This window comes from Pelodiscus sinensis, chromosome 32 (assembly GCF_052426305.1).
Source record: "Pelodiscus sinensis isolate ZL-2025 chromosome 32, ASM5242630v1, whole genome shotgun sequence".
Lineage (NCBI taxonomy): Eukaryota > Metazoa > Chordata > Testudines > Trionychidae > Pelodiscus > Pelodiscus sinensis.
This window is the reverse complement of record NC_143083.1, coordinates 5,044,294-5,069,281: the sequence shown is the minus strand read 5'-3', so window position 1 is coordinate 5,069,281 and position 24,988 is coordinate 5,044,294. Positions and strand designations below refer to the sequence as shown.

General features: G+C 59.9%; 1 protein-coding gene across 5 annotated transcripts in view; it reads right to left on the bottom strand.

The window, feature by feature from the left end:
- ADAMTS10 (ADAM metallopeptidase with thrombospondin type 1 motif 10) overlaps nt 1-24,988 on the bottom strand; it is a 118,819-nt gene that overhangs the window by 74,898 nt on the left and 18,933 nt on the right. For 4 of the 5 annotated variants that reach the window (XR_012896730.2, XM_075903178.2, XM_075903175.2 and 1 more), the window contains exons 2-3: nt 16,584-16,981; nt 2,157-2,521 (exon numbers count right to left, since the gene is read on the bottom strand). Coding sequence is in view for 4 of the 5 variants with exons in the window: in XM_075903178.2 (XP_075759293.2) it covers nt 2,157-2,521; nt 16,584-16,704 (486 nt within the window). In the remaining variant the exon portion in view is untranslated. The remainder of the gene's footprint in view (nt 1-2,156; nt 2,522-16,583; nt 16,982-24,988) is intronic. The other variant, XM_075903177.2, reaches the window with a different exon arrangement.

Sequence of the window (24,988 nt, the reverse complement as noted above, 5' to 3'; positions counted from 1 at the left end):
CACCTCCCGCAGCCCGCTCCCGCACCCACCTCCCACTCCCGCACCCACCTCCTGCTCCTGCTCTCGCACCCACCTCCCACAGCCTGCTCCTGCACCCACCTACTGCCCAGACCCCCTCCCTCACCTGCTCCTGCACCCATTTTGTCATAGTGGGAGGTTGACTGGTGGTCCGCGGAAAGGTTTGTATTGATCAGGGTGGGCCACAGGTCAAGCAGTCAGAGATCCCAGGTCTATGGGGACAGTCTGGCTGTACCCTCGGGTTGTCTCACTCCCATCTCTACTGCTAGATTATTAACTGTGGAGGGAGCAGCCCTGGGCTCAGACTGCCATGTGTGGTGCTGCCCCCAGATATTGATGTCACTGTGTCACCCTTCTCCGCAGCTCCCAAAGCCCCCCGCAAAGGTGCTAAGTGGCTTTCTCCCCATTTCACAGATGGAGAAATGGAGGCCCAGTGAAGCAGAGGGACTTGCCCAGGGCTCACAGCCATTCAGCAGCGGGGGCGCGGGGGGGTAGAACACAGAGATACTGATTTCCAGGCCAGGTTCCCAATCCCCAGCCTGCAGGGCTCCTCATGCCTAGCAGCAGGGGGAAGCTGTGCCGGCAGTGCAGGTCGTGGCAGGTAAGGAGTGGAGGGGGATTTCCAGTTCCCTTCCCTCCGCACGGAGCGTCTTTGTGGGGCCCCACGCGCTGGGTCTCCGGGACCCCAAACAGGCAGTAGATGGAAACCCTGCTCTGCTGAATGCCAGGCTTCCCACCCCCTTCGGGCCCAGGTCGGCCGCCGGGCCTGCCTCCTGCTGCAGCTGGTTTGCGTTGCAGGCTCGTTGGCAGCCCCGCCCCGCAGGCGGTGAGCAGCCAGACCGCGCGCTGGAAGCCTGAGCCTTCAGCCCTTCGCTTCCCACCACGCGGCGGAGAGCACGGGCCAGGAGGGAGCGTGTGGCCCTGGGGTGCGGGCAGCATGGGAGACAGGAGAGAGGAGCGTTCCGACTGGGGGGGGGTGCCGATGGATTGCAGCTCTGTGTGTCTGTGCACGCAGGGGGCTCGGGATGGAAAATCCCCGTTAAGCAGTTAGTGGGTGGAACGCTGGGTTCACTTAGGCTACGTCTTCACTATGAGTTCTCTCAGCAAAAATATGCTAATGAGAGACTCATTTGCATGAGTCACGATCTCATTTGCATATTTTCTGCCCATCCGGTTTTTCGCTAGGGGTTTTTGCGCCAAAACAAGCAGTGGGGACGTTTTCCTTTTGTGCAAAAACCCCTTTTCCCACAAGCTCGGTAAACCTCCTTTTTTGGGGCATAAGGATCTTGCGGGAAAAGAGGTTTTTGCGCAAAAAGAAAACGTCCCCACTGCTTGTTTTGGCGCAAAAACCCCTAGTGAAAAACCGGATCGGCAGAAAATATGCAAATGAGATTGTGACTCATGCAAATGAGGCCCTCATTAGCATATTTTTTTGCCCAGAAAACTCATAGTGTAGATGTAGCCCTAGGCTGCGTCTAGACTGGCATGATTTTGCGGAAATACTTGTAACGGAAAAGTTTTTCCATTAAAAGTATTTCTGCAAAAGGGTGTCTAGATTGGCATGGATGCTTTTGCACAAAAAGTGCGGGTGGGGGAGGGCAGCCTCACCGCACCCCGGTGTGTCCTCTGGGTGACTCCCTGCAGCCCCCTCCTCACCAGCCCGGCACGGTGAGTGCCTCCTCGCTCAGTCAGGCCCGCTGGCCATTCCCCCGTGAGCGCAAGAGAGGGATCAGCCCTAGGACACGGGCTGGCGGCAGAGCCAGGGAGCTGAACAAACACGTCTCGGTGAGTCCCGCGGCCGGACCTCATGCCCGGCTCCTACCCACCCAGCGCCCTTTGCCGGCGCGCAAGAGCCTGAGGCCTCCTAGAGCGACAATCCGAGTGTGGCTGTGGGTCTCCCCGGCCCCGCCGAGCGACGCCAGTGGAGGCCGATGGGCTCTCCTGGGCCTTTGCCTCGCTCATGGTCGCCCTTCACAGGACCGGGCCTCCAGCGAGCGGATCGCCGCGAGCAACGGCCCGTCTCAGCTCTGCCGCCCGGCCACGCCCCTCACAGCCACGGGGCTGCCGCTCGGGGCGACGCCATCTGCCCCATTTTCGGCACTGGCCCGGCGCCCCACCCTCTCCCGCGGGACGCTTACCAGCCCGTTGCAGTTGCTGATGGCGACTTTGGAGCTCAGGTGCTGACCCTGCAGGTGGCCTGCGTAGTGGCAGTCCTCATGGAAGTCGTGCTGCCAGTCCACCCCGTCCCGCTTCCAGTACTCCACGGTGAAGTGCTCGGCCAGCAGGTTGGAGTGCAGGGTCAGGTTGAGGAGGAACTGGGTGCTTTGGGCGGGGACCTTGTAGAAGACCTGCGGCTCAGCTGCCTCGTAGGCCAGGGAGCTCAGGCCGCGCCGGGCGCGCCGCTTGGGCTGGCGTCGCATGTCGAAGGTGAGGAAGTCCCCGTTTTGGTCCACTTGGATGGGGAAAGCAATTTCATAGTGATCCAGGCTGGAGAGGAACTCCTCTGGGGGGCAAAGCAAACACAGGGTCACATTCGGGGGTGGGCCTTCCTGCACTGGGCCAGGCGTGCTACCGAGATGGAAGGAAGGGGACTGAGGGGTTACGGCACAACCCTGCGGTGCTCCTGCTCTGCCACAGACTCCTGTGTGGTGTTGGGTGAGTCACTTAATCTCCCCGGGCCTCAGTTCCTCGACTCTATAGCAGAGCCATTCCCTACGTCACAGGGCCGTTGTGAGGCTAGCAACGTGACAGATTGCCAGGCGTTCAGATACCGCTGGTGGGCGCCAGATAGCTCCCAACAGCCACCATGGGGCTGGAAAAAGGCAACAACCATCAACCCCCGAAAGGAGAAATGCCAGCGGGGGAGGAACAAACCTGAGGCATGAAAGGCTGAAATCGAGCAAAGGAAGCTGGGGGCGATCTTCCCTCCACTCAGCTTCATTGGCCCATCTCCCACTGGGGGGAACATCCCAAGTCCTGGTCCGGAGAAGGACTGGCTGGCCTTAGAGGGCGTTTCCTGTCTATCTTGGAGGATCAACTCATCCCTGTTTTACGAGGAAGAAGGGATGTTCCCAAAGAGGGTATTTTCCCGACATTTGTCCCAGTGTAAACAGGCCAAATGCTGGAAAAGCCTCTTCCAGAAAAAGAAGCGGAAGAAGCTGCACAAATTGTAGTTCGCAATTTGCGTAGCTTTTTCCGGAGGGGCAGTGCAGTGTAGACGTGGCCTGTGCTGCACTCAGAAGCTATGTCTACACTACAGTGATCTATCGGAAGAGGCTTTTCCGAAATGTGGCCCGTCTACACTGGGCCAAACTTCGGAAAAGCCTCCTTTTTCGGAAGAGCCCTTCTTCCTCGTGGGAGGAGGAAGACAGAGCTTCCGAAAGAGCGCGTCTGCTCTGCCACAAACAAAAGCGTTCCCTGGATGTGGTGGAAAACCCCCAGAGTGTAGACATAGCCAGAGAGCCAGTGTCTCTTCTGGCAAATCACAGCAATTCCCTTCTGACCTTAGACCGAGGGGTCTCAGCCTGGGGCTCTGGGCTGGCAGAGGGGTGTCCATGGGGTTCCTCGCCAGATGGGCGTGGGGTCTTGGGATGGGAAAGGTGGTCCCAGACCAGTAAAAAACGACAGTTACAGCCCTAGCAGGAAGGACTCACAATGGGGCACTAAGGCACAGGACGGACGAGCAATGGAATCGTGAACCCAGGGCACTATAAGAGAAGAGGAAAGAAAACACCCCCCTTGCCCACAGCGACCCTCCCGATCTGCAGCCTGGTGCTGAAGAGAAGGGCGTCGCTCTGCAACTCCCAGGGTCAGTGTTTAAAGGGGAGATACGACAACAGCAGCCTTCTACTCCGGCAGTTGTCAGCCAGGAGTTCCTACACCCCGGGGTGCACGAGATCTTCCAGGGGTGCATCAGCACATAGAACCCTAGAACCCCAGGGCGGCAGAGACCTCAGGAGTCATGAGTCCAGCCTCCGCCCAAAGCAGGACCAGCCCAACTCAACCATCCCAGCCAGGGCTGTGTCAAGCTGGGACTTAAACACCTCTAGGGATGGAGATTCCACCCCCCTCCCCGGGCAACCCATCCCAGCGCTTCATAAGGACACAGCTTGTCCTAATCTCCAACCTAGCCCTCCCCCACTGTAACTTGAGCCCATCGCTCCTTGTTCTACCACCTGCCCCACTGAGACCAGCCTCTCTCCATCTGCTTTGGAACCCTCTTCAGGGAGCTGCAGGCTGCTCCCAAACCCCCCCTCACTCCTCTCTTCTGCAGACTGAACAAACCCAACTCCCTCAGCCGCTCCTCAGAGGTCATGTGTCCCAGCCCCCTCAGCATTTTGGTCGCCCTCCGCTGGACCCTCTCCAATGCATCCACGTCCTTTCTGTAGTGGAGGCCCCAGAACTGGGCGCACTATTCCAGATGTGGCCTGGTATTTGCACATCCAGGTATTTGCCTTGCTTTAGATCAGGCTACATAAAAGGCACCAGCGAAGTCACGGCAAACTAAAATTTCATACAATGACTTGTTTCTACTGCGCTGCATAATACGCTCGGACATGTAAGTACAATCTTTACATTCGAATTGATTTACTTTACAACGATATGGTAAAAATACAAAGGAGGCATTTTTTCAGTAATAGTGATTGTGACACTCGTGTGCTTTCCTGTCTGGTTTTGTTAGCAAGTTCTTTTAAGGGAGGTGAAAGTCGGGGGTTCACACGACAAACCAGGCTCCTAAGGGAAGCACAATAGGTCTGGGAGAGTGGAGAGCGGCTTGCGAGTGCTTCCGCGGAGCCGTCCATTTCAATGTGCGCTTGTGCACTTCTTCAGCAACTCGGCCGAGCGGCCTCAGGTTCGTTCAGACCCGCGGGAGGTACCAGCAGGTCCTGGTGAATCACTGCTTGTCCTGTTATCTGGTGGTAGCACCAGGAAGGAGCAGGGCCCCATCAAAGGAGAGGGAAACCGGGGACCTGAAGATCACACAACATCCCTGCTCATCCGGCTTTTCAGCCACATGTTGCACTTTGAACTTATCAACTTAGAATCAGAGAATCCCAGGGCAGGATCTTCCAGGGGCTACATCAACATAGAACCATAGAACCCCAGGGCAGGCAGAGACCCCAGGAGGCACCGAGTCCAGCCCCCGGCCCACAGCAGGACCAACCCAACCCCATCAGCCCAACCAGGGCAGTGTCAAACCGAGACTCAGACACCTCTAGGGACGGAAATTCCCCCCCTCCCCGGGGAACCCAGCCCAGCGCTTCCCCACCCTCATAAGGACACAGCATGTCCTAATATCCAATCAGCCCTGCCCCACTGTAACTTGCTCTCGTTCTGCCATCTGCCCCCACTGAGAACAGCCTCTCTCCAGCCTCTTTGGAACCCCCCTGCAGGGAGTTGCAGGCTGCTCTCAAATCCCCCCTCCCTCTGCTCTTCTGCAGACTGAACAAGCCCAAATCCCTCAGCCTCTCCTCACAGGTCATGTGCTCCAGCCAAATCATCATTTGTGTTGCCTTCTCTAGACCCTCTCCAATGCGCCCACGTCCTTTCTGTAGTGGGGGGCCCAGAACTGGACACAATACTCCAGATGTGGCCTCCCCAGCACCAAATAAAGGGGAATAATCACTTCTCTGGATCTGCTGGAAATTCTCCTCCAAATGCAGCCCAATGTGCCATTCGCCTTCCTGGCTACCAGGGCGCCCTGTTGACTCATCTCCAGCTTCTCACCCACTGGAATCCCCAGGCCCTTTTCTGCTGAACTGCTACCCAGCCAGTCGGTCCCCACCCTGTAACAGTGCTTGGGATTCTTCCCAGGGGCAAGATTTCTTCTATTATCTCCTCCTAGGACACGTCAGTCTCCCAAACGGTCCAGCTTAGCATATGTGAGCTAAGAAGGTCACTGATGGTACCTCCCGGGGGTCTGCTCTTGCGGAGGAACACGTCACCCTTCTCCACCCGAGAGATTGGCGCCATGTCACTTTGGGTGCCGGGGCGTCCAAACGTTTTCGTGTCAGGCCCCTTCTGGGCTTAGCTGTGTTAACCAGGCCCCGGGGGGTCTGACACAGACCCTGCAACCCCGCTGGGAGTCGGGGGCCCAGACTGCGGCTAGGTTTGGGTTGGGTCTAGGGCCCATGAAACCGCTTTGAGAGCCCTGGGAACCGGCCGTGCCGGCGTGTTTACTTGCGGTTTGCTTCCCGCCCTCCCCTTGGCTGGAAACGGTGAAACGGAGCCACTGGGCGTCGCAAGGCGTCCTGGCTGCGGCGCTGCAGAAACACCAGTCAAGGGCAGGCATGGGCAGCCAAGGCTAGTGGCCCTCCTTCCTCTCCGGGGGCCGCACAGTCGTGTGCACTAGCCATGGCCCCCACAATGAGATGAGCTGCATGAATCCTTTGCAGGCTGATTATTTCCAGCCCAGGCGAAATGCTTTCGCCATTCACCGACTCACCGACCCGTCAGCAACGTCACGTCCTAAAAACGGAAACATCGACACTTCCATCCAACAGCAAATCTCTGCCCCGCCCTGCCCCGCCCCTGCCGCCTCTCCCAAACGTGTCCCGTCCCAGCCCCGCCCGCCCGCCAGCGCTGCTGGAGCCCCTGCATTGGCTGCCTATGCTCCATGCCAGGGCCTGCCCTCTCCCTCCCAAAGCCTGAGCACTGGGAATCGGCGGATTCATGGTGCCCCTGAAGGGCTGGGAGGGAGGGGGAGGAGCAGCTGAGCGTGGGGCTCCAGCGCCCCAGGGGTACGAGGGGGTGCACGGGCCACACAAGGGTCCCAGACGGGCTGCATACGGCCTGCAGGCTGCCCCCCACTGCTCCCGGGGCAGCGCCAATCCTTCCTGTTGAGCTGCGTTGAACTGTCTCTGAACGGACCCTGGCGGCTGCTGTTTTCGACCCAACGGAAGCGAAGGGCAGTGCACGTGGGGGCAGTGGACGCGGACACGGACACGCGAGCACCACACCCGTGCTGTGCTACAGGAAACGGGGTTTCCTACAGTGGCCCTTGAAGTGAAGCGCTGCCCCCAACGTGTCACGTGGCTTCCGCTCCACGAATCGCTCTCCTTGGGCTGGGTTGTTTTCTGACCCTCTCGGGCTTGGCTGGGGCCGACTCCTCTCCTCATGCTCCTGGGTTGGCACAGCGGGGACCCCAAGCCCCACCTCTGTGGCGCTAACCCATCGGTGGCACGGCCGGGTGGAGGCAGGGCAAACAGCGGCCCCTCACAGTGCCACCTGCGGCTCTCGCGACCGCCCCTGCCCAGCAGTAGGAGCTGCGCTTTGCGCCGGAGAAAGTCTCGTGCCGCTGGCAAACGGTCACACAGGAACTGCCAGACGTTGTCGGGGCCAGGTGCTGCAGAGGAAGGTGCTTGGAAGCTCAGTTAGGTCGCCACGGAATCATCTGTCCCCCTCCTCGGCTGATGTATCTGAAGCACGAGCTACTCACGGCCGTGGATCCGGAGTGTCTCCTCTGCTGGACACACCCACCCATTTTGCTCAAGGGACCGCTGTGCTCTCGGCATCTTCTTTCCTTCCCGCTTTCCTGCCTTTTGCCTGGCTCCACGATGCCCATCTTCAAAGCCGTCATATCTCGATTCCCAACGGCCCTGTCACCGCATGTCCAGCTCCGGAGCGTTCAGTCTCCCTCTGGTGCATTTTCCAACGTGGGATCTTGCCAGAGCGGTTTCTTCAGCCACGGCTAAGGGACAGTCCTTCCCACTGGCTGGGCGAAGGGTTACGTCCCGGCCTTCCAAGCCATGGACATCTCTGGTGCCTGCCCTCGGCCTGGCCAACCAGAAATGAGGATTTTATTTTCACTCCTTCTGGGGCTTCCCCCACCTCAGAGCACTTCTTGTGTGTGGAGCCGGGCAAGCCGAAAAGCCCTTTTCACTCCAGCAAGCCCGCTAACTTGCTGCTCCTGGAACCATTTCTTCCTCTCCTCTGCAGCCTGCCTCACAGGCTGAAGGGAGGGAGGCCAGGAGCGGTGCTTGTGCAACTAGCAGTGAAAAGAGGGGAGCAGGGGGGCCAGGAGCTGGGCTCTCTGTCACTGACTTGTGTGAGGCTAATCACAGGCCAGAGGGGTAGCATTGTCCAGTGGTTAGGACACTAGCCTAGGCTGAGAGAGATCCAGTTTCAAGTCCCTGGTTCAACAGACACCCTGTGCGATTGCGGGAAAGTCACTTGGCCTCTCTGGGCGTCAGTTTCCAATATGGGGGTTCGAGGTGGTCAGGCAGGGGGCTATGCATTACTAGTGCTTGCTCTGCACTTAGCGACACTGCATTTCTTATCTTGTCCCATCACAGTTTTGTGAGATCCCTTTGTAACTCTGCGGTCTGCTTTGGACTGAGCTCGTTTTGTATCATCGGTGAATGTGGCCACCTCACTGTTCACCTCCTTTTCCAGCTCATGTGGAACGATGTTTCAAAGCGCAGGTCCCGGGACCGATCCCGGAGAGACAACCCCCAGTTGATCATTGGCCCCCCCTTTCCTTTCCTATCTGACCAACGAGGGGCCATCTCATCCCAGGACTCGTTACTTGGTGTAAGAGGCTTCGGTGAGGGACCTTGTCAAAGACTTGCCGAAAGTCCACAAGCCCCACGTCCACGGGACCACGCTTGTCCACCTGCTTGTTGCCTCTCTCACAGATTTCTAAGAGAGCGGTGGGGCCTGATCTCCCTTCACAAACGTTCTCATCGTGTTCTCTTGTGTGGGGGAGTTCTCAGATCATCTCCCACTGCTCCCCGGGCTCCCCTGCGCACACGGACATCGTCACTAACCCCTCCGCTTCCATCACAAGGGCGCCCGTTCCGCCACTTTCCCACCCAACGGCTTTTCCCACCTTACACGCCCCTCTGGTCTGCCCATAAAGGATCTAATCCTCAATGTGTCCAGCCTCGGCTTCCAGCCACTTCCGATCTGGTTAACCCGTGGTCTGCCAGAATGGTCACCAGGGCAGGTACTCGGATGCGGGGATCAAGTCAACCCCTTGTCTGAGACGCTAGCTAGATGGAGTTCCCAGAGTTGAATGCGGTAAGGAACCGTTTCCAGGCCTTCAGTCCTCATCATGGCTTTTCTCGGAACCCTCCCAAAATCATTAACATCCTTTGAGAACTGTGGCCACCAGGACCGCAACAGTCGTGGTCACAGGGGTCCCAAATCCAGAAGTATTCCAACTAACAAAGAGGCTGGAGAGAGGCTGTTCTCAGTGGGGGCAGGTGGCGGAACAAGGAGCAATGGGCTCCAGTTACAGTGGGGGAGGGCTAGGTTGGGTGTTAGGACAAACTATTTCCTTAGGCGGGTGGGGAAGCGCTGGGATGGGTTCCCTAGGGAGGGGGTGGAGTCTCCATCCCTAGAGGTGTTCAAGTCTCGGCTTGACAAAGCCCTGGCTGGGCTGATTGAGTTGGGTTGGTCCTGCCTTGGCCAGGGGGCTGGACTCGGTGCCTCCTGAGGTCTCTGCCGCCCTGGGGCTCTAGGAGTCTAAGTAAGATAGTGCCCATCGCCGTCATATTTTGGCACCTTTGGACAGACACTGATCTGCACCTCCGCTGACGGGCTGGATCGCACCTGGAGGCCTGAGCCCCAGTTCCGCTCTCGCGTGCGGTACAGAGTGACAGGGTCTGTCCGTGGTGCCGTGCCTTGGTTGAGGTCTGTCCCATCAGTTTTGTCTACCTAGGAGCAAGAATTTGGCACGTGGCCAAGGGCTGCCCTCTTCTATGCAATTAGTGGAGGGGATGTGGACTCTGGGATGGAGATTGGGTGCAGAAGGGAGCTTGCGGCAAGGGACTGGGGTGCAGAGCGGGTGTGGGGTCTGGGAGGGAGTTTGTGTGAAGGAGGTGGTTGTGACCTAGGGCAGGGGACTGGGGGGCAAGGTCTCGGAGGGGTCTGGGTGCAGGAGCTATATGGGGTAGGGGGCTGAAATACGGGGCAGAGGTGTGGGGGGAGGCAGGGGCTGGGGTGCCAGAGGCTGGCTCTGCCTGGGAGACACTTACCTGGGTGACTCCCAGCCAGCAGCCCAGCAGGTTCCCTGCCTTCCATGGCCCAGGCCACTCAGAGCAACTGGCTGTGGGGCCCTGTGCAACTAAGAAGAGCTGTGAGTCCGAGAGGAGGAGGGGAGGTACTTCATGTGCTGGCCTGTTCTTCAGACAGCAACTCCCATTGTCTGGAAACCGGCCAATGGGAGCTGCAAGTTGTGCTGGGGGTGGGGGCAGTATGCAAAACCTGGCCCCCCTGCCCCGAGGCTCACAGCTGTTCACAGACAAACAGGCCGGCTGCTGTGAATGGTGTGCAGGGCAGGCAGACAGGGCACCGAACTGAGGCTCCTGCGGTGCCCGCAGGTCAGATCCAGAGGCTTAGCAGGTCAGATCAGCCCGCAGGCTGTATTTTGCTTGGCCCTGTTCTAGTCTGACCCGGTGTGTAACAGGCCAGAGAATGGCTCTGAAACAATTCCTGCTTAAATTAGAGCATCTCTTTTAGAAAAACACCCAACCCGGGGCCAAGAAGTCCTGAGTTCTAAGCCCACCCTGGTGCCAGCTAATGGAGGTGGCCCTGGACACATCATGGCGGCCAAAACCAGAGGGGGCGTCTGCAAATGTTGGCGTTTAATCGCTCCGAGCCTCAGTTTCCACATCTGGAAAACAGGAAGTGCCAGGGCATCGTCTCACAGCAGGTGGCGCCTCCTCCTGGCTGCTGTGGGCATTAGCACTTTCCCGGTCTAAGGCTGCCTTCTGCAATGTGCCGTGTCTCCTGCTGCCACTCTGGCGGTCTCCCCGGGGCTCTTCTCTTCCTCGGGGCCTCGCAGTCTCCTCCCAACTTGGCCCTCTGGCCAGGGGACTAGCCATGTTTCCACCTTCCAAGCCCTCCCCGTCTCCTCTGACAAACGGGCTCAGGCAATCTTCCCTTTCTCCTGCCAGCTGGTGCCATTTCCTTAGCAGCGGACGGGGGAACCTTCCCATCAGCAGCCGAGGTCTGCCCTGACCTTCTCCCCAGAGCCTTTCCTACCTCTCTGCCCCCCCCCCCCCCCACTGTGTCTGCCAGCCCCAGCTCCCGGGAGCCACCTCGCTCACCCAGGGAGTGACCGTGGCCTGTCTTCCTGCAGCCCCTTTCTGCTCTCAGCAAGCCCAGCTTGTTCCCTCCCGTGAGGGCTTTCCTCTCAGCCTGCCGCCTCACAGGTGAACTGGCCTCCATACCCCCCCGGCGCGGAGGGTTACCACTCCCTGCCTAGCAGTCACCAGAGCCAGCCTAGCCAGACACCGTGACGCCCACAGATTGCTTGGGCAGCCAGGCACTGGGCTGAGGACGAGCAGACGGGGCCCTGCCTCAGCTACTGACCTGCCTTGTGCTTGGCTCAAGCCCCCCCCCCCCCCCCCCCCCGCCGCGCCGTGCACCGGGAACCCCAGCAGCCCCGGACTGGTTTTCCATGCAGCCCCGTGGGGTCGAGGCGCGACGCGCCGGCCGAGCAATCACCGGAACTTCCGACAAACCCGCCACCGGCCGGGGCTGCTGCTTTGCTCTGGCTGACTGTTCTCGCTCGCTCAGATTCCCGCCAAACGGGCTGAGTTTCCCGCCGGGGGCCTTGCTGCAGGACTGAGGCCGAGCTCGCCCCGGAGTGGAGGCTGAGCGCCCCCGAGGAGGGGAGGGCCCAAATGACAGGGTCCTATCCCGGCAACAGCCGCAAAGAGCGTCAACCAAGGCTGGTCCCTGGCGTGTGTAGAAATCGTATTTCACCAGGCTCAGGCTCCGCGGGCCTATCACGGGCCGGCGCACCACGGCGCCTCCAGCTGGCTGCTCAGGGAATTAGCTCCTTGGTTCCCTGGCCGCCTTCCTCTCGCCGGTGTCTCCCCATGTCCTCGCTAGTCCAGACCCGTGTCACTCATGGACCTCGGCGTCCCCTTAGGACGTGCCCCCCAGCAGTGTCTGAGCCCCTTCCGGGGGAGGGGGGGGGTTATCCTGCTTGCACTGTAGTGTCCTCCCCTCCCCAGGGAACACCCAGTTCCCCTGCCCCCACTTTGCCTCAGTGACCCACTGCCAGCCTGCACCTAGCCCCTGCAGTCTGCAATGGCCACTCAGCCCTGGCAAAGGGGGGCGGGCCTGCTGCCCTGCCACCCGGGAGCCTCCCCAGCCCTGTGCTACCTCCAGGAAGCCTCCTGCTTCCCTGGCAGGCAGGTCCCTCCTGCTCTCTCCAGCTGGGCCCTCGTTCACCAGAGTCAGCCCTGGCTCCGCGCTGGGGTTTGCCCTTGAAGGGCCCCATTTCAGATCCGCACAGATGCCAGGCTGGACACAAGACCTAGGGACTTGCCTTGGGTTTCCCCAGTGGCATCTCCCACACTGGTATTCGGACGCCCTGCCCCCAGGGCTGCCAGGTGTCCGCTGGTCACCCGCACGGCCGGTATTTTCGCCTCCCGTCCGGTCAAACAATCGAGAGAATCCCGGACGCCTGAGCTGCCCTGAGCTGCCCTGTGTCTTCTGAATTTTTCCCCAGCCAGGAGGTGAAAATGCACCTGGCAACCCTACAAACACACAACACCCCGACCCCAGGCCCCATGCTTACCTGGTTCCCCAAGGCTGCCGGCACAAAATGGTTGCAGGCCAAAAGACCTAGGGGTAGCAATGCTTCCCCTGGGTCTTAGTGCTCAACCTCTCCCCTGTGCCTAGCCCTGCACTCACTCTTAAAGGGGACATGCTGTTCTAATGCTGGGTTATTTAAAAAAAAATGTTTTGGCTTAATAAGTCCTTGGTGTCTTTTTTTTTTTACTCAGCAACTTTGATCCCCCCCTCCCCTTTTTTTTCCCTTCAACAGAATTTTTTCCCGGTGTTTTTTGAGGGGGGGGAGGTGGTATTTGGTATTTTTGTTTCAACCATCTGGCAACCCTACTGCCACGCCAACAACGCCCGGCCCCGTGGGGCCCAAATACTCTACTCACCGGCGGGGGCATGGACTCCTGGCTCAGGTCAAATGGGAGAGGGCTCCAGTGGTCTGCTCAGCCCCAAACCTGCTCTAGGGCAGCAGAGCGGGCAGTTTGGGCACCGCAGAAGTCCGCAGGCTCTGGGGCCTGGCGTGAGGTGCGGATCGCGGGGCTGGAGCAGTGGGGCACTGTGGGTTTGGACTGCGCGGGGGCCAAGGGTTGGAAGTGGGGGGGGTCCAGGTCAGACCGAGGTGCTTTGCAGACCTGGGGGAGGTCGCGGAGTTGGCCCTGCAGCGTGTGTGGGGCAGGGAAGGGGGAACGCAGCTGGCGAGCTGCCTGGCGCAGGAAGCCCAGAACACGGAGTCTGGCAAACGGCACCGGAAGCCAGGCTGGTTCCGGATCCACTGGCGCGGCGGCAGCGGTTCTGCTTCTGGTCACCTCTTGGTTTGCCCCTTCCCAGGCTGCCTGCCTCTGCGGGGGCAGGGCACAGAGGAGGCACTCAGACCGTGGCCATAACCCAGCAGTGCTTTGCGCTTTGTTCCTCCCCGCAACCTGCAGCTCCAACCGCAGCCCCGGCTTGTCGCAAGGGGCCTGAATGTAGCCCGGCTGCAGCCCCCCTGAATGTAGCCCGGCTGCAGCCCCCCCGAATGTAGCCCGGCTGCAGCCCCCCCGAATGTAGCCCGGCTGCAGCCCCCCTGAATGTAGCCCGGCTGCTGCCTCCCCCCCGAATGTAGCCCGGCTGCAGCCCCCCCGAATGTAGCCCGGCTGCAGCCCCCCCGAATGTAGCCCGGCTGCAGCCCCCCCCTGAATGTAGCCCGGCTGCTGCCTCCCCCCCGAATGTAGCCCGGCTGCAGCCCCCCCGAATGTAGCCCGGCTGCAGCCCCCCCCGAATGTAGCCCGGCTGCAGCCCCCCCAAAAGTAGCCCAGCTGCAGCCCCCCCCGAATGTAGCCCGGCTGCAGCCCCCCCCGAATGTAGCCCGGCTGCTGCCTCCCCCCCGAATGTAGCCTGGCTGCAGCCCCCCCCTGAATGTAGCCCGGCTGCAGCCCCCCCCTGAATGTAGCCCGGCTGCAGCCCCCCCCCGAATGTAGCCCGGCTGCAGCCCCCCCGAATGTAGCCCGGCTGCAGCCCCCCCCGAATGTAGCCTGGCTGCAGCCCCCAAAAGTAGCCCGGCTGCAGCCCCCCCCGAATGTAGCCCGGCTGCAGCCCCCCCCGAATGTAGCCCGGCTGCAGCCCCCCCAAAAGTAGCCCGGCTGCAGCCCCCCCGAAAGTAGCCCGGCTGCAGCCCCCCCAAAAGTAGCCCGGCTGCAGCCCCCCCCGAATGTAGCCCGGCTGCAGCCCCCCCAAAAGTAGCCCAGCTGCAGCCCCCCCCGAATGTAGCCCGGCTGCAGCCCCCCCCTGAATGTAGCCCAGCTGCAGCCCCCCCCGAATGTAGCCCGGCTGCAGCCCCCCCCGAATGTAGCCCGGCTGCAGCCCCCCCCGAATGTAGCCCGGCTGCAGCCCCCCATCACCAGGAGCTCCCCGCTCCCGAGGGATAAACCTGCACGGGGGGCAGCTGCGGCCCATCGCCCCCCCACCCCCTCCATTTACTGTTTCCCATGCACAAAGCTGCCAGATTCTCCTGGTTCTCACACCCGCGTGGAGCCAGGGCTGGTGCGTGCGGGTCGCACCCGACGCTGCCCGTGGGAGCCGGGCGCCCCCTTGGCAGCCAAGCCCAGCGCTGCGACGGGTCCCTCGGCACAGCCCGCGCGGGGGGAAAGCTGCCCGCGCCCGGGAGACCGTCTTGGTTACGACAATCTCATGGCCACGCATGCGGCCCACGCGCTAGCCTCAGGTCCCCTCGCTGCCCTCAGCCCGGGCATACCGCATACAGCCAGACAGACCGCCGCCCCCAGCTCCGTAGCCACACACGGGCTTATACACACCCTCCTACGGTCGCTGCCAGCTGACATGCATGTTCCCAAGGGGACCCAGATCCCCACCCACATGCAAGCACGCGCTAGCCCCTCCAGCGCCCCCACCACTGCAGCCATCCGCACAAACACAGATTGGGCCGTGGACACACAAGCACGTCAGTGCACACACGTGTGCATCTTTCTTCCTAAGGCTCTTTCCTCTGAAACTCTTACTCAGCCTGGGATGCCCCGCTCCCCTGAAGTGCTGACAGGCGGCTACCCCGGCCTCTCTCCAGCTAGCACCTGGGGCTGACTAAAGTCCGGATCACAGCGGGTTTCACACTTTTTTTCTCATGACCCAGTAGAAGAAAATCATCGATGCCACAACCCGACACAATGTGAGTAGAGTGTGGGCTGCAGGCTGGGGCTGAGGAGGAGCTTTGGGGTATGGGAGGGGGCTCCAGCTTTGGGGGGGCAGGGCAGGGGCAGAAGGCTTTTACCTTGAATGGCTCCCGGGCAGCGGTGCAGCGGGGAGGGAGGAGGAAGGGGGGCTAAGGCAGCTTCCTGCCTCTCCTGGCACCACAGACCAGGCTGCCCCCAGAAACAGCCGGCAGCAGATTCCCAGCCAGTGGGAGTGTGGGGCTAGCGCTTGGGGCAGGGGCAGTGGAGCCCTGTGCATCCCCCTACTAGGAGCCAGGCCTGCTGCCGGCTGCTTCTGGGCGCAGCGCAGTCTGCGGTGCCAGGACTAGCAGGAAGCTGCCTCAGCCCCCCCACTGCTCCCCCGATCCCCTTGCAGCCATGAGCCCCAGCACCCGACATTCCTGGCCCAGTGCTGGGTTGCAACCCATGCAGAGAAGGGTCTATAACTGCTCCAGGCGTAACCCAGGGTATGTCTACACTGCAGAGTGTTTTCAGAAAAATGGCCGTTTTGCCGAAAAAACCCTTCACTTCCGTCCACACTGCAATCACGTTCTTTCGAACAAAGAAATCGAAAGAACAGAGGGTTTTTTCCGGCATTGGTAACCCTCTTTCTAGGAGGAAGAAGCCTTTGTGCAAAAGAGCTCTTCCGGGAAGAGGCGCGTGTGGACGGGGAAGAGGGAGCTCTTTCGCAAGAAGAGGAAAGAGGAAAAAGCACAGGTGCCCTGGTGGCCGCTCTGTCCATCGCAATCACAGCTGACATGCGAGAGCCTCCATTGAGTCTGGACACTCTCGAGAAAGCAGATCGCTTTTGCTGTGTAGACGCTCTCTTTCGGAAGAAGGTCACTTCCGGAAAAGCTTTGTCCAAAAGAAGCCTGCAGTCTAAACGGAGCAAGAGTCGACTCTTGGGTCCCCTGCTGTAGCCAAGCAGCAGGAGTCTGTGGTTCCCTAGCTCAGCGGCTCTCCCCCTCCAGACACTGCCCTCCTGGCTCGCCTCGCGTACCCCTGCGCCACCTCCCTTTAGAGCCGCTTGCTCACAAAGCCAGACATAAAAATGCCAGAGGCTCCGCTTCACCGCAGCGTTATACGCTGGAACCAAGCGGCAGATCAGCAGCGCTCGGACATTTCGGCCTCCGGAGCACCAAGCGCTGCAAACAAGTCGCCGGATGAAACGCTCCTTGGCCCTGGCTTGGCGAGGGCTGTAGAACTAGGCCGATACCTTGATGAGTAGACCCCGGAGTGCCCCCGGGCGACACCCACTTCGGCCTAGCACAGCAGGGCCGCGTCCCACCCCAGAGCCAGCGGTGCACCATCGTGGCGCGCAATTCCAGCCCCCCTCCCCCTCCCCCAGGGCAACCCTACCTTGTGAGTGGAATTTGGAAGCGGGGGAGCCGCCCGCCGCTGTGGTGAGGATGAGAGCGCACGTCAGGAGCCTCCAAGCGGTTGCCATGGTGAGGGATGCTCGTCTCAGCGCGGGGAGCATTGTACCAGCCGGAAGGGCTCTGTCCCAACATGTCTCTCTTCGGGCCACCGCTCATGCAGACACAGGAGTCCTCGGGGCCTTCCCAGGCATCCTCAGCTGCAGCGGCGAAGCCGATCGAGCCTCTGTGGCGCGCTGGGCCCGGGCCGGCGGAACGGCTTCAGCATGTGCTAGTTGGAAGCAACGGCCCTTGGCGGCATTGCCCCTGCGGAAGAGGGGACGGGGGAGCGGCGTAAGCGGGAGAGAGAGGGGACGGAGGGAGAGAAAAAGGCAGGGGAAGCTGGGCAAAGCAGGGTGGGCAGGAAGGGGGTGTGACAGAAGGAAAGGAAGAGGGAGGTGGGGGCAGGAAGAAGAGAACAAATTAAATCCACCGCATCGTTTCACAGCACGTTACAGCCCCCGAGTCGAGAGGCCCGATTCTTTGGTGTCCTGCCCCTTGTGTCGTGCTCGGCGCCAGTGAGGAGTGACTGCCTCTCTGTGCCCCCTTAGTACCCCGCCGAGGTCCCTCGTACCACTAGGGCCAGGCAAAGGGGCTTACACGATGGGAACTGCAATTTGCGCTCACTTGGAGGCCCCGCTGCCCTGCCAAAGTGGTGTCCTAGTGCAAACGAGACCCACCCCCTTTTCTGTCTTTGTGATGCCAAGGGGGAATCAGGCCCCAGATCTATCTGATCTATTACATGACCAACGGACGCACGCATGCACGGCACTGCTGCCCTGGCAGCAATGTTTTCGGGAGGCTCACGCTGACACTTCAGAGACGCTCCTCAGAAAAACAGCAAGGTGGTTGGTGCAGCCGCCAAGCTCTCAAAAGAGAGCAACAGGACAGAGAGGAAGTGGAAGGCAGAAGGTGCAGTGGAGGGTCTGAGTTCAAATCCGCACCCTCTGAGAGTCTCCCCTGGGCATGCCATGTGCCCACTAACGAGGAACGTAACTCATCATGGGCAACTGGCGTCTAGAAAGCAACCCACTGGTCAGATGCTTCTGACCAGACCATCTTCAGCCCCAAGAATTGGGCTGGAAGTTTCAGCATATGCTCTATTTGATCCCCAGTGGTCTCCACGAAAACGTCAGTATTTACCAACACTTACCACCCAGTGGCATCTGAGACACCACCAATCTTTTCAGTCTTTAAAAAAAGAAATAGATGACACAATCAAATGGTATCAGCAGGCAAATGTTGACTGTAATGCAGCGATAGCCAAATATCGGTGGTTCAGCAGCCAAATCAGCGAGCAATGTTAGCCAAAAGAGCCAGCTGTGTGACGTCATTCTTGACTTGCATATGTTCAGTCACGTGGGTTCTAAAGCCTCAGAGAGCCGCAGGAGATGCATTAGAAAGCCCCGTCACTATGAATCGCAGTGTGAGTATCCCTGCTGTCATGGGTCACAGTATCGTGAGCACAGCTCCCTCCGTCAGGGGGTGGGTAGAGCTGAGCAATGCAGCCAGTGCCTTTTGCCCTTTGAGCTGTTCCAAATAGATCAGACTCTGGATCGACTTTGTCGTTTGAAATTATTTGTGAATTGCGTCTGTGCCGTAGCGGGGACTGTATGAATTCTGTTTGCCTTGGGGGGTGGATGTGATTCTGTGGTCCTGCACGGTTCTGTAATGACACTACGTGTGAGTGCCTGCCTCAGTTTCCCTGGGCACTGCAATGCTATCTGAACGAGGACAGGGAGGTTGGGCGTGACTCACTGGGGCAGAACGTAGAGCCTCGCAGTCCTGAGGGCCCGGGGACAGCAAATCACGCCTTGGGCCCCTGAACGGGAACAAAGGGGGAGGCGGGGCTAGGGCCTGGGGAAGGGGCTTAGAGCAGAAAAGGGGGGAGAAGGGCCCGGGACCTCTTCTCCCCGAGAGGAATAATACGGCCTGCTCGTGGTCCTGGGCTGCGCTGGGTCCCTGCCAACAAAGAAACCTCCTGTTCCACCGGCCGCCTGAGAGTCCCGTTGGCTGCGGACGGGGTGCAGGGCCCAGGGACTCCCCCATCCCGAGACAGTGTCAGGGCCAGATTCCTGGCATATGGATCACGTTCGCACAGTTGGTGGCGGGGGGAAGGCGTTTACACAGGCTGGATATTTACACAGGGCGCCTGGTTTCGTTTCTGTTCGCTGTCTGGATGGGCCTCGCAACTGACCAACGCTGCACCAGCTTAACGACAGGATACAGAATCCCAACGTGCTCCCCAGCAATAGCTGACTCCACATGTCCCGTGTCGAGTACAGGAAAACCAAAGCCATTCGTGGTGGAGTCATAGAATCTAGCACACTAGAACGGGAAGGGACCTCGCGATGTCATCGAGTCCAGTCCCCCGCCCCCACGGCCGGACCCAGCGCCCTCTAGACCATCCCTGACAGGTGTGTGTCCAACTTGCTCTTAAATATCTCCAGGGATGGAGATTCCACAACCTCCCCCCTGCCAGGCAATTTATTCCAGTGTTTAATCACCCTGACAGGTGGGAAGTTTTTCCTAATATCCAACCTGAACCTCCCTTACTGCAGTTTAAGCCTATTGCTGCTTATCCTGTCCTCAGAGGCCAAGGGGAACAATTTTTCTCCCTCCTACTTGTGGAAGCATTCCCGCATCTCCAGCGAATGGCGAAATTCACAAATAACGGGAGCCGCAGATCTGGCCCCCACTGCCCTTCCCATGCCAGGACAGGAGATCTGCAAATAGCAATTCTGCAGCTTGCAGGGATCCCCTGTGTCACCTCTAAACGTGCAGACGTGTTCCCATGTAGAAGTTCTTGAGCAAATGGACTCGCAGACGGACGGACTCGCAGACAGGCAGACGGACGGACTCGCAGACAGGCACCCAAATCTCTGAGATGTATATATAAGTATCTGTGAACACTGGAGGGAATCGGGGAGAAACAGGAGGTGGTGCAGAGCTGCTGGAACTGGTGAGTTTCTTGGAGACCCCCGACATGACAGACACGACTGATGCCATGGCTCCCCCGGCCTCTCAGCTCACTCCGCCCACTGCCCGGTGAGCAGCACGCGCCGGAGGTGGGGGGGGGGGGGCGACGGAGTTACTCCCATCCCGCTTCCATGCAGGCGAGTCCCCGGCGAGAGAACAAAGTTGCCTGAGCCCAGCCCCTTGGCCTGCGAAACCAGCAACATCTGGCCTGGGATCTCCAAAAGAAGCAAAGATCCCCTGGCAGAACGGTGAGGAACAGGCTCCAGGCATGATGCCGGCGTCCCCAAGGCTTCCCGGTTTCACTGCGCGGCCTTAGCAGCTCCTCTGAGAAACTGGCCCAGAGCTTCGGCTCCACCCTCTCCTCCCTAGCGACTCTCAGGGAGCCTCCGCGTCGCTCCTTCAGCCAGCTCCAGGCCGTGTCTTTAGCTTGGAGTGGGCACGAGGGATCCTCGCCACCTGGGCTAGCACCAGCTCTTTCCGCCCCCTGAGAGCAGCCTGGCCCTGGGCTCGTGACGCCCGCCAGCTTTCAGAACATCGTAAAAGAAACAGGCCACACACATAAGCAGTGAGATCTGGCCAGACCCTGGGCCACCTACCTTCCATCGGCATCGACCCCTCCCCCTTCTCCTTCATGTCACCCAGGGACCCCCATGGTTCTCGGAGGACGGACGAGAACCGTGACCAGCCATGGACAGAGACATTGGTTGCAGAGAAGGCTCATCTCAGGCCAGGTCACACATATCCAAGACGACTCCCAGGTGCCCGGATGGACACACGAGGGGCCCGGGACTCCACTTCCAGCCCCATGGATTTGGACTGTTCCTATCTGATGAAGTCCTGGGAGCACCGTGTCATGGGGCCACCACCCACCCCTCGCAAGTGCCCCCCTCTGGTTCTGCATGTCTGCATTCTTCAGTCCTGGTGACTCCTTTGGGCGGTTCTCAGGCGGGTTACCGTGCCTCAGTGCTCCGAGTGAGTCACACGCTGTCTGCACATTAATCAGAACAGGCCCCTTCGGCATAGCATCCACCAGGGCTGTGTTTCTAGCCCTCCTGGGGCTTTCATCTTTAAGTGGTCCAGCCCTAGTGTGGGGCTGTATCTCCAGGGCTTCCTCCCTGGAGACACTGTCTTCAGGCAGCCTTACCTAGGCTCAGTCCCTACTAAGTCCTAGCAGCTGGCCAGGGGCTCTCTCAACGGTCTCCTGGTCCTAGCTAGCAAACTCTCTTTGGCTCAGTCCCAGCAGCCTGACAAGAGCATCCAGCTCCCCCTCGGTCCCTGGCCACAGTGAGCTCTCCAGGCATTCAGACCTACAGTCCTTTCTTCTCCAGCTCCAAGCAGTAACTAACTGAGGCTCTGTTCTGCAGCTCCTTTTATATGGCCCTTCTGGGCCCTGATTGGCTGCTTTCCCTGTAGCCATTCTAGCCTGCTTGGAGGACCTCTCCGCTGCTCCTTTCCTGGGATGGGTGTGGCAGAGCCCCGAGATCTCCTGTAGGGGGCCTTTGGGCCCAGCTCACCCCACCACACACTGCAAGACCTCAGAGCCACCACATGCAACATTGTCCTTCCTGGCCTCTCGGGCTCCTTGGATAATTTGTGTCCTTGCATGGATGTCACTGTCTTCCCACCCAAAGCCTTGCAAACTCCAGCTAGCAGTTAAACCCAGCCTTGGCCAGCTGCCCCTTGTGGCTGTCTGAGCTGCCACTCCTACAGATGGTGAATGAGAAGCTAAGATTCCAACCACCCCCGAGTCCCACCAACGTGCCGTGTCCCTGTAAACGGACCGGCCAGGCACAGCTCAGAGATTACTTCGGCGTGTTACTGAATGAACTTTTCTTTGGTCAGAGAGCGGGGACGATTATTCCTGGCACCAGGTCCCCCTCGCTGCCCGGCCCCCAGAGCTCGTCCCTTACGGCTCTCGGGTTCTCACCAGAGGGTTCTGCAAGGTTCTGTCTTCTCACACATGCCAGAAGATTGTCACAAACCCAAAGTGACGTAGTTGGGGGGCTGTCTGCTCTGTGACCTGGGGCTCCCTGCGCTGCGCTGTGTGATTCTCACGGACACACCACGTGTATTAGCCCAGACACCTAGGACCAGCCTGACCAGACAACAAGGCTCTTCCCCCAGGGGAGAGACAACGGGAGGGAGGCAGAGGGTCTGGGAGCGAGGAAGTTGCTGGCTGGGAAACGTGAAGGAAACAGCCTAAGCTGAGGGTCTGGGGGGCGATGGATCCCCTAACCCTAGGGGTCTGAGGCATCCTGGCCCTGACTCCTGTAGCCACCTCACGTCTGTGCTGGGCTGTATCCTGGAGGAGAGATGAACCCCCCTGTTCTACTGGCCGGCGGAGCCTGTTCTCACTGCTACGGGGATGCAGGACCGGGGGGACCCCGACGAGCCGTCACACCCTGGGTTCAAACGCCAAGAGTCCACGGATAGAACCCAATTGTCCTTCGCCGCCGCCGTAGAAACGACCACCACGCGGTTGTGAAGTGAGCACATGGCTGAAGAACCGGTGGCCAGAGCTGGACCTTGGGTTCCCAAGAATGGAGCGATCAGAGGTCTGGGGGGCAGGACTGCCCCCCCCCGCCGAGAACACAGGGCCACGTGGCCCAGGCTGCGGGGTCACCAGGCACCGGTGTCGCGGCGTCCCACCCCTAGAGGCACTGGTGAACGGAGAGTGAACGGAACCCGCGACCCCACCCCCGCAGCAGCCGGGAGCTCGCCCGTCACGAGTCCCCCAAGGCTGGTGACAAAGGGAAGCAAAGGCCCAAGCCCAGCGTGGCCTGAACTCCTCAGCCAGCGCTTTTAGACTCCGGGCAGCTCGCAGACTCCAGCGCTTCAACTCTGCCCCACTTGCAGGGTTTCTGGACAGAAAGCCGCTCGGCTGAGGCATGTTCCCCCGGGCTTCACGCTCCTCCTCCGGCTTGTTTTTCTGCTGTGGAACCAGCTTCCTCAAAGCTGCTATTATTTCCTGTCTCCTCCCTGGGACCCTGCGCTGCAGTGGCCAGGACTTCTGACCTCCCCCCCCCCCATGCCTGTTAGCAGCTCCCTCCTTCCCGGAGAGATCAAAGGCTGGCAGAGGCTGCCAAGCCAGGGAAACCCTTCAACCCCTGACCTCACAGGGAGGAAGGGCTGTTTTGAGCCCCGCAGGTTGGGAACCAGGGCAGCAAAACCCCCCTGAACTGCAGCGGGGGAAGGGCCCCCGGGTTGCTTCCTTCATGCACAGGGTGGTACAACCCCCTTTGGCACGGCACTCCGCTCCTGAGACCCACAATGGGCCTTTGTCCTGGGAGGGAAAGACCCCAAACGAGGCGCACAAGGAGCCGAGGAGGAGAGAGGCTAGAAGACCAACGGCTCCGCAGTTTCTTTGCTATGTATAAAGTTTTCCATCACGTCAGTTTCAAGTCTGAGCTTTCAAGATGTCAATAATCCACAGGCAGAAGCAGGCCGGTGGACCCCAGATCTGGGCCTGGGGGTGGCCGTACCGTTGTTGGCTCTTGGGAAGCGGGCCACCTCCGGCAGGAATGAGGTACAGGGTACAGCATGACCTCTCCTTGCCTCGTGCCTGCCTCACTTGGGTCGGTTCCGATTTGCTCCTTTCCTAGGAATTCATTGTACTTGGCAGGCGCCACCGGAGAGCTAACACTCCCCAGCTGTCTGTGCCAAGGTGGCTTTCGCTGTGTGAACTCTGCGCGAGTACAAGAAGGCTGCCTGGATCCAGGGCTCTGTTGAAAACAATGAAGACGGCCCCGCCAGAAACCCAGCCCCTTGGAGAGCCGCGAAAGAAGGGGTACGCTTGGAACTGTGGCTGGAGTCCAGCCGGCCTTGTCTGCCCCTGGAGGCAGAAGAGTTTTAAGGGGAAGTTAGGAGAAAGCAAGCAAGGAAAGAAAGACTGTAACTAATTTCACCATCGGGTCTGCAGACAGAATTCCCTGAAAGCCTGGCTTTTTGGCTCGGGAGGCTGGATGGGAAGCTAATAGAAAGCATATGGGGCTCCAATTTGGCCCAAGCGGAAGGTTCAAGGTGCCTCCTAGTGCAGAGGCGAGGAGCGCGAATGCTTTTAAAGACGCAGGATCCTGGCTTCTCATCCAGGGTTGCCGGTGTTGAGGTCAGGTGTCCCTTCCCCGCACTGAGAGACGTCCGTGCCCAGCGTGCCCTGGTGGGAGGAAATCCTTGTGAGCCCCTCCCTGGCCCCCTTCCTCCACCACGCCGGCCGGCCAGGCAGCCTCAGCTCGCGAAAACAAGGACAGGCAGCCCCGGATGCAGCACTTCCAGGCAGATGTTTGCTGCTGCTCTCTTAGCTAAGCCAGGAATGAATGGGCACAGCGGGGCGGCAGGACCGCAGGCCGGAGCCATTCCCCAAAGCAGTCTGCTGCCCAGATGCTGGGGGCGGGGGTGGGATCAGGAGCAGGCAGCCCGGGGAAGGACCGGAGGGCTAGCGTGGAACCCGCAGGACCTGGCTCCGATTCCCGGTTCTGTCACGCGCTTCTGGGGTCACCGTGGGCAGGTCAGCCAGGCCACGGGGCGCTGGGGGCTTCCTAGCGGCACCGCTGCGCGGCTGCAGGCAAGCTCTCCCAGGCGGCCGCTCTCCTGCCGGCACAACGGAGCCACCCCCAACGAGCCGTGGCCGCTGTGTCGGCGGGAAAGCAGCCCCCCTCCTCCCCTTCCTCCGTCCACCTTTGTCGCTGACACGTGTGTCAGTCGGCCGGTTGTTTTTCACACCTCTGTGACGGACCGGGCCGTGTCTGGGCACAGCTGAGGGCGTCCGCTCAGGGCAAATTGCTCAAATCCGGGGCTCCTTACAGCCCCCAGACTGGTGACCTCTCCAAACAGGCCACAAACCAGTCCCACAGAGCGCTTCAGCAGCCTGCCTGAAGCCTCCCGAGCAAAACCCCTCCGACACCCCAGCAATATCCGTGCCCCAGATGGCCCCGGGCCTATACACAGGTGGGTGGGTCCTAGCACCCAATCCCACCTACCCCGAACAAGTTCTGTCCGGTTCCAAGAAACCAGCCACAGATCCCGGGTCAATTTACCCTCTGGACCTTACCCACAAATCACGCTGGGCCAATCCTTTAGAATCTATATCTAAAGGTTTATTATCACAAGAAAGAAAAGCCTGAGAGTAAGGTTGTTAAAGAATAGTACATTACATGCACCGAATCTCCCAGTCCTCGATGCAGGCTCTAGCAGAGATGTTACAGCTGCTGATTTAAAAGTTCTTGTTGCACATCCTAGGATCAGGATGGGTTCACAGGTCTTCCAGGCTCTTCGATCCCTGCAGTGCTGCCTCTGGGATGAAGTGCTGAGCTGAGAACAAAATGGCATCGACCACATGGCCTCTTTATACCTCCATCCTGGCCTCTTCTTGTA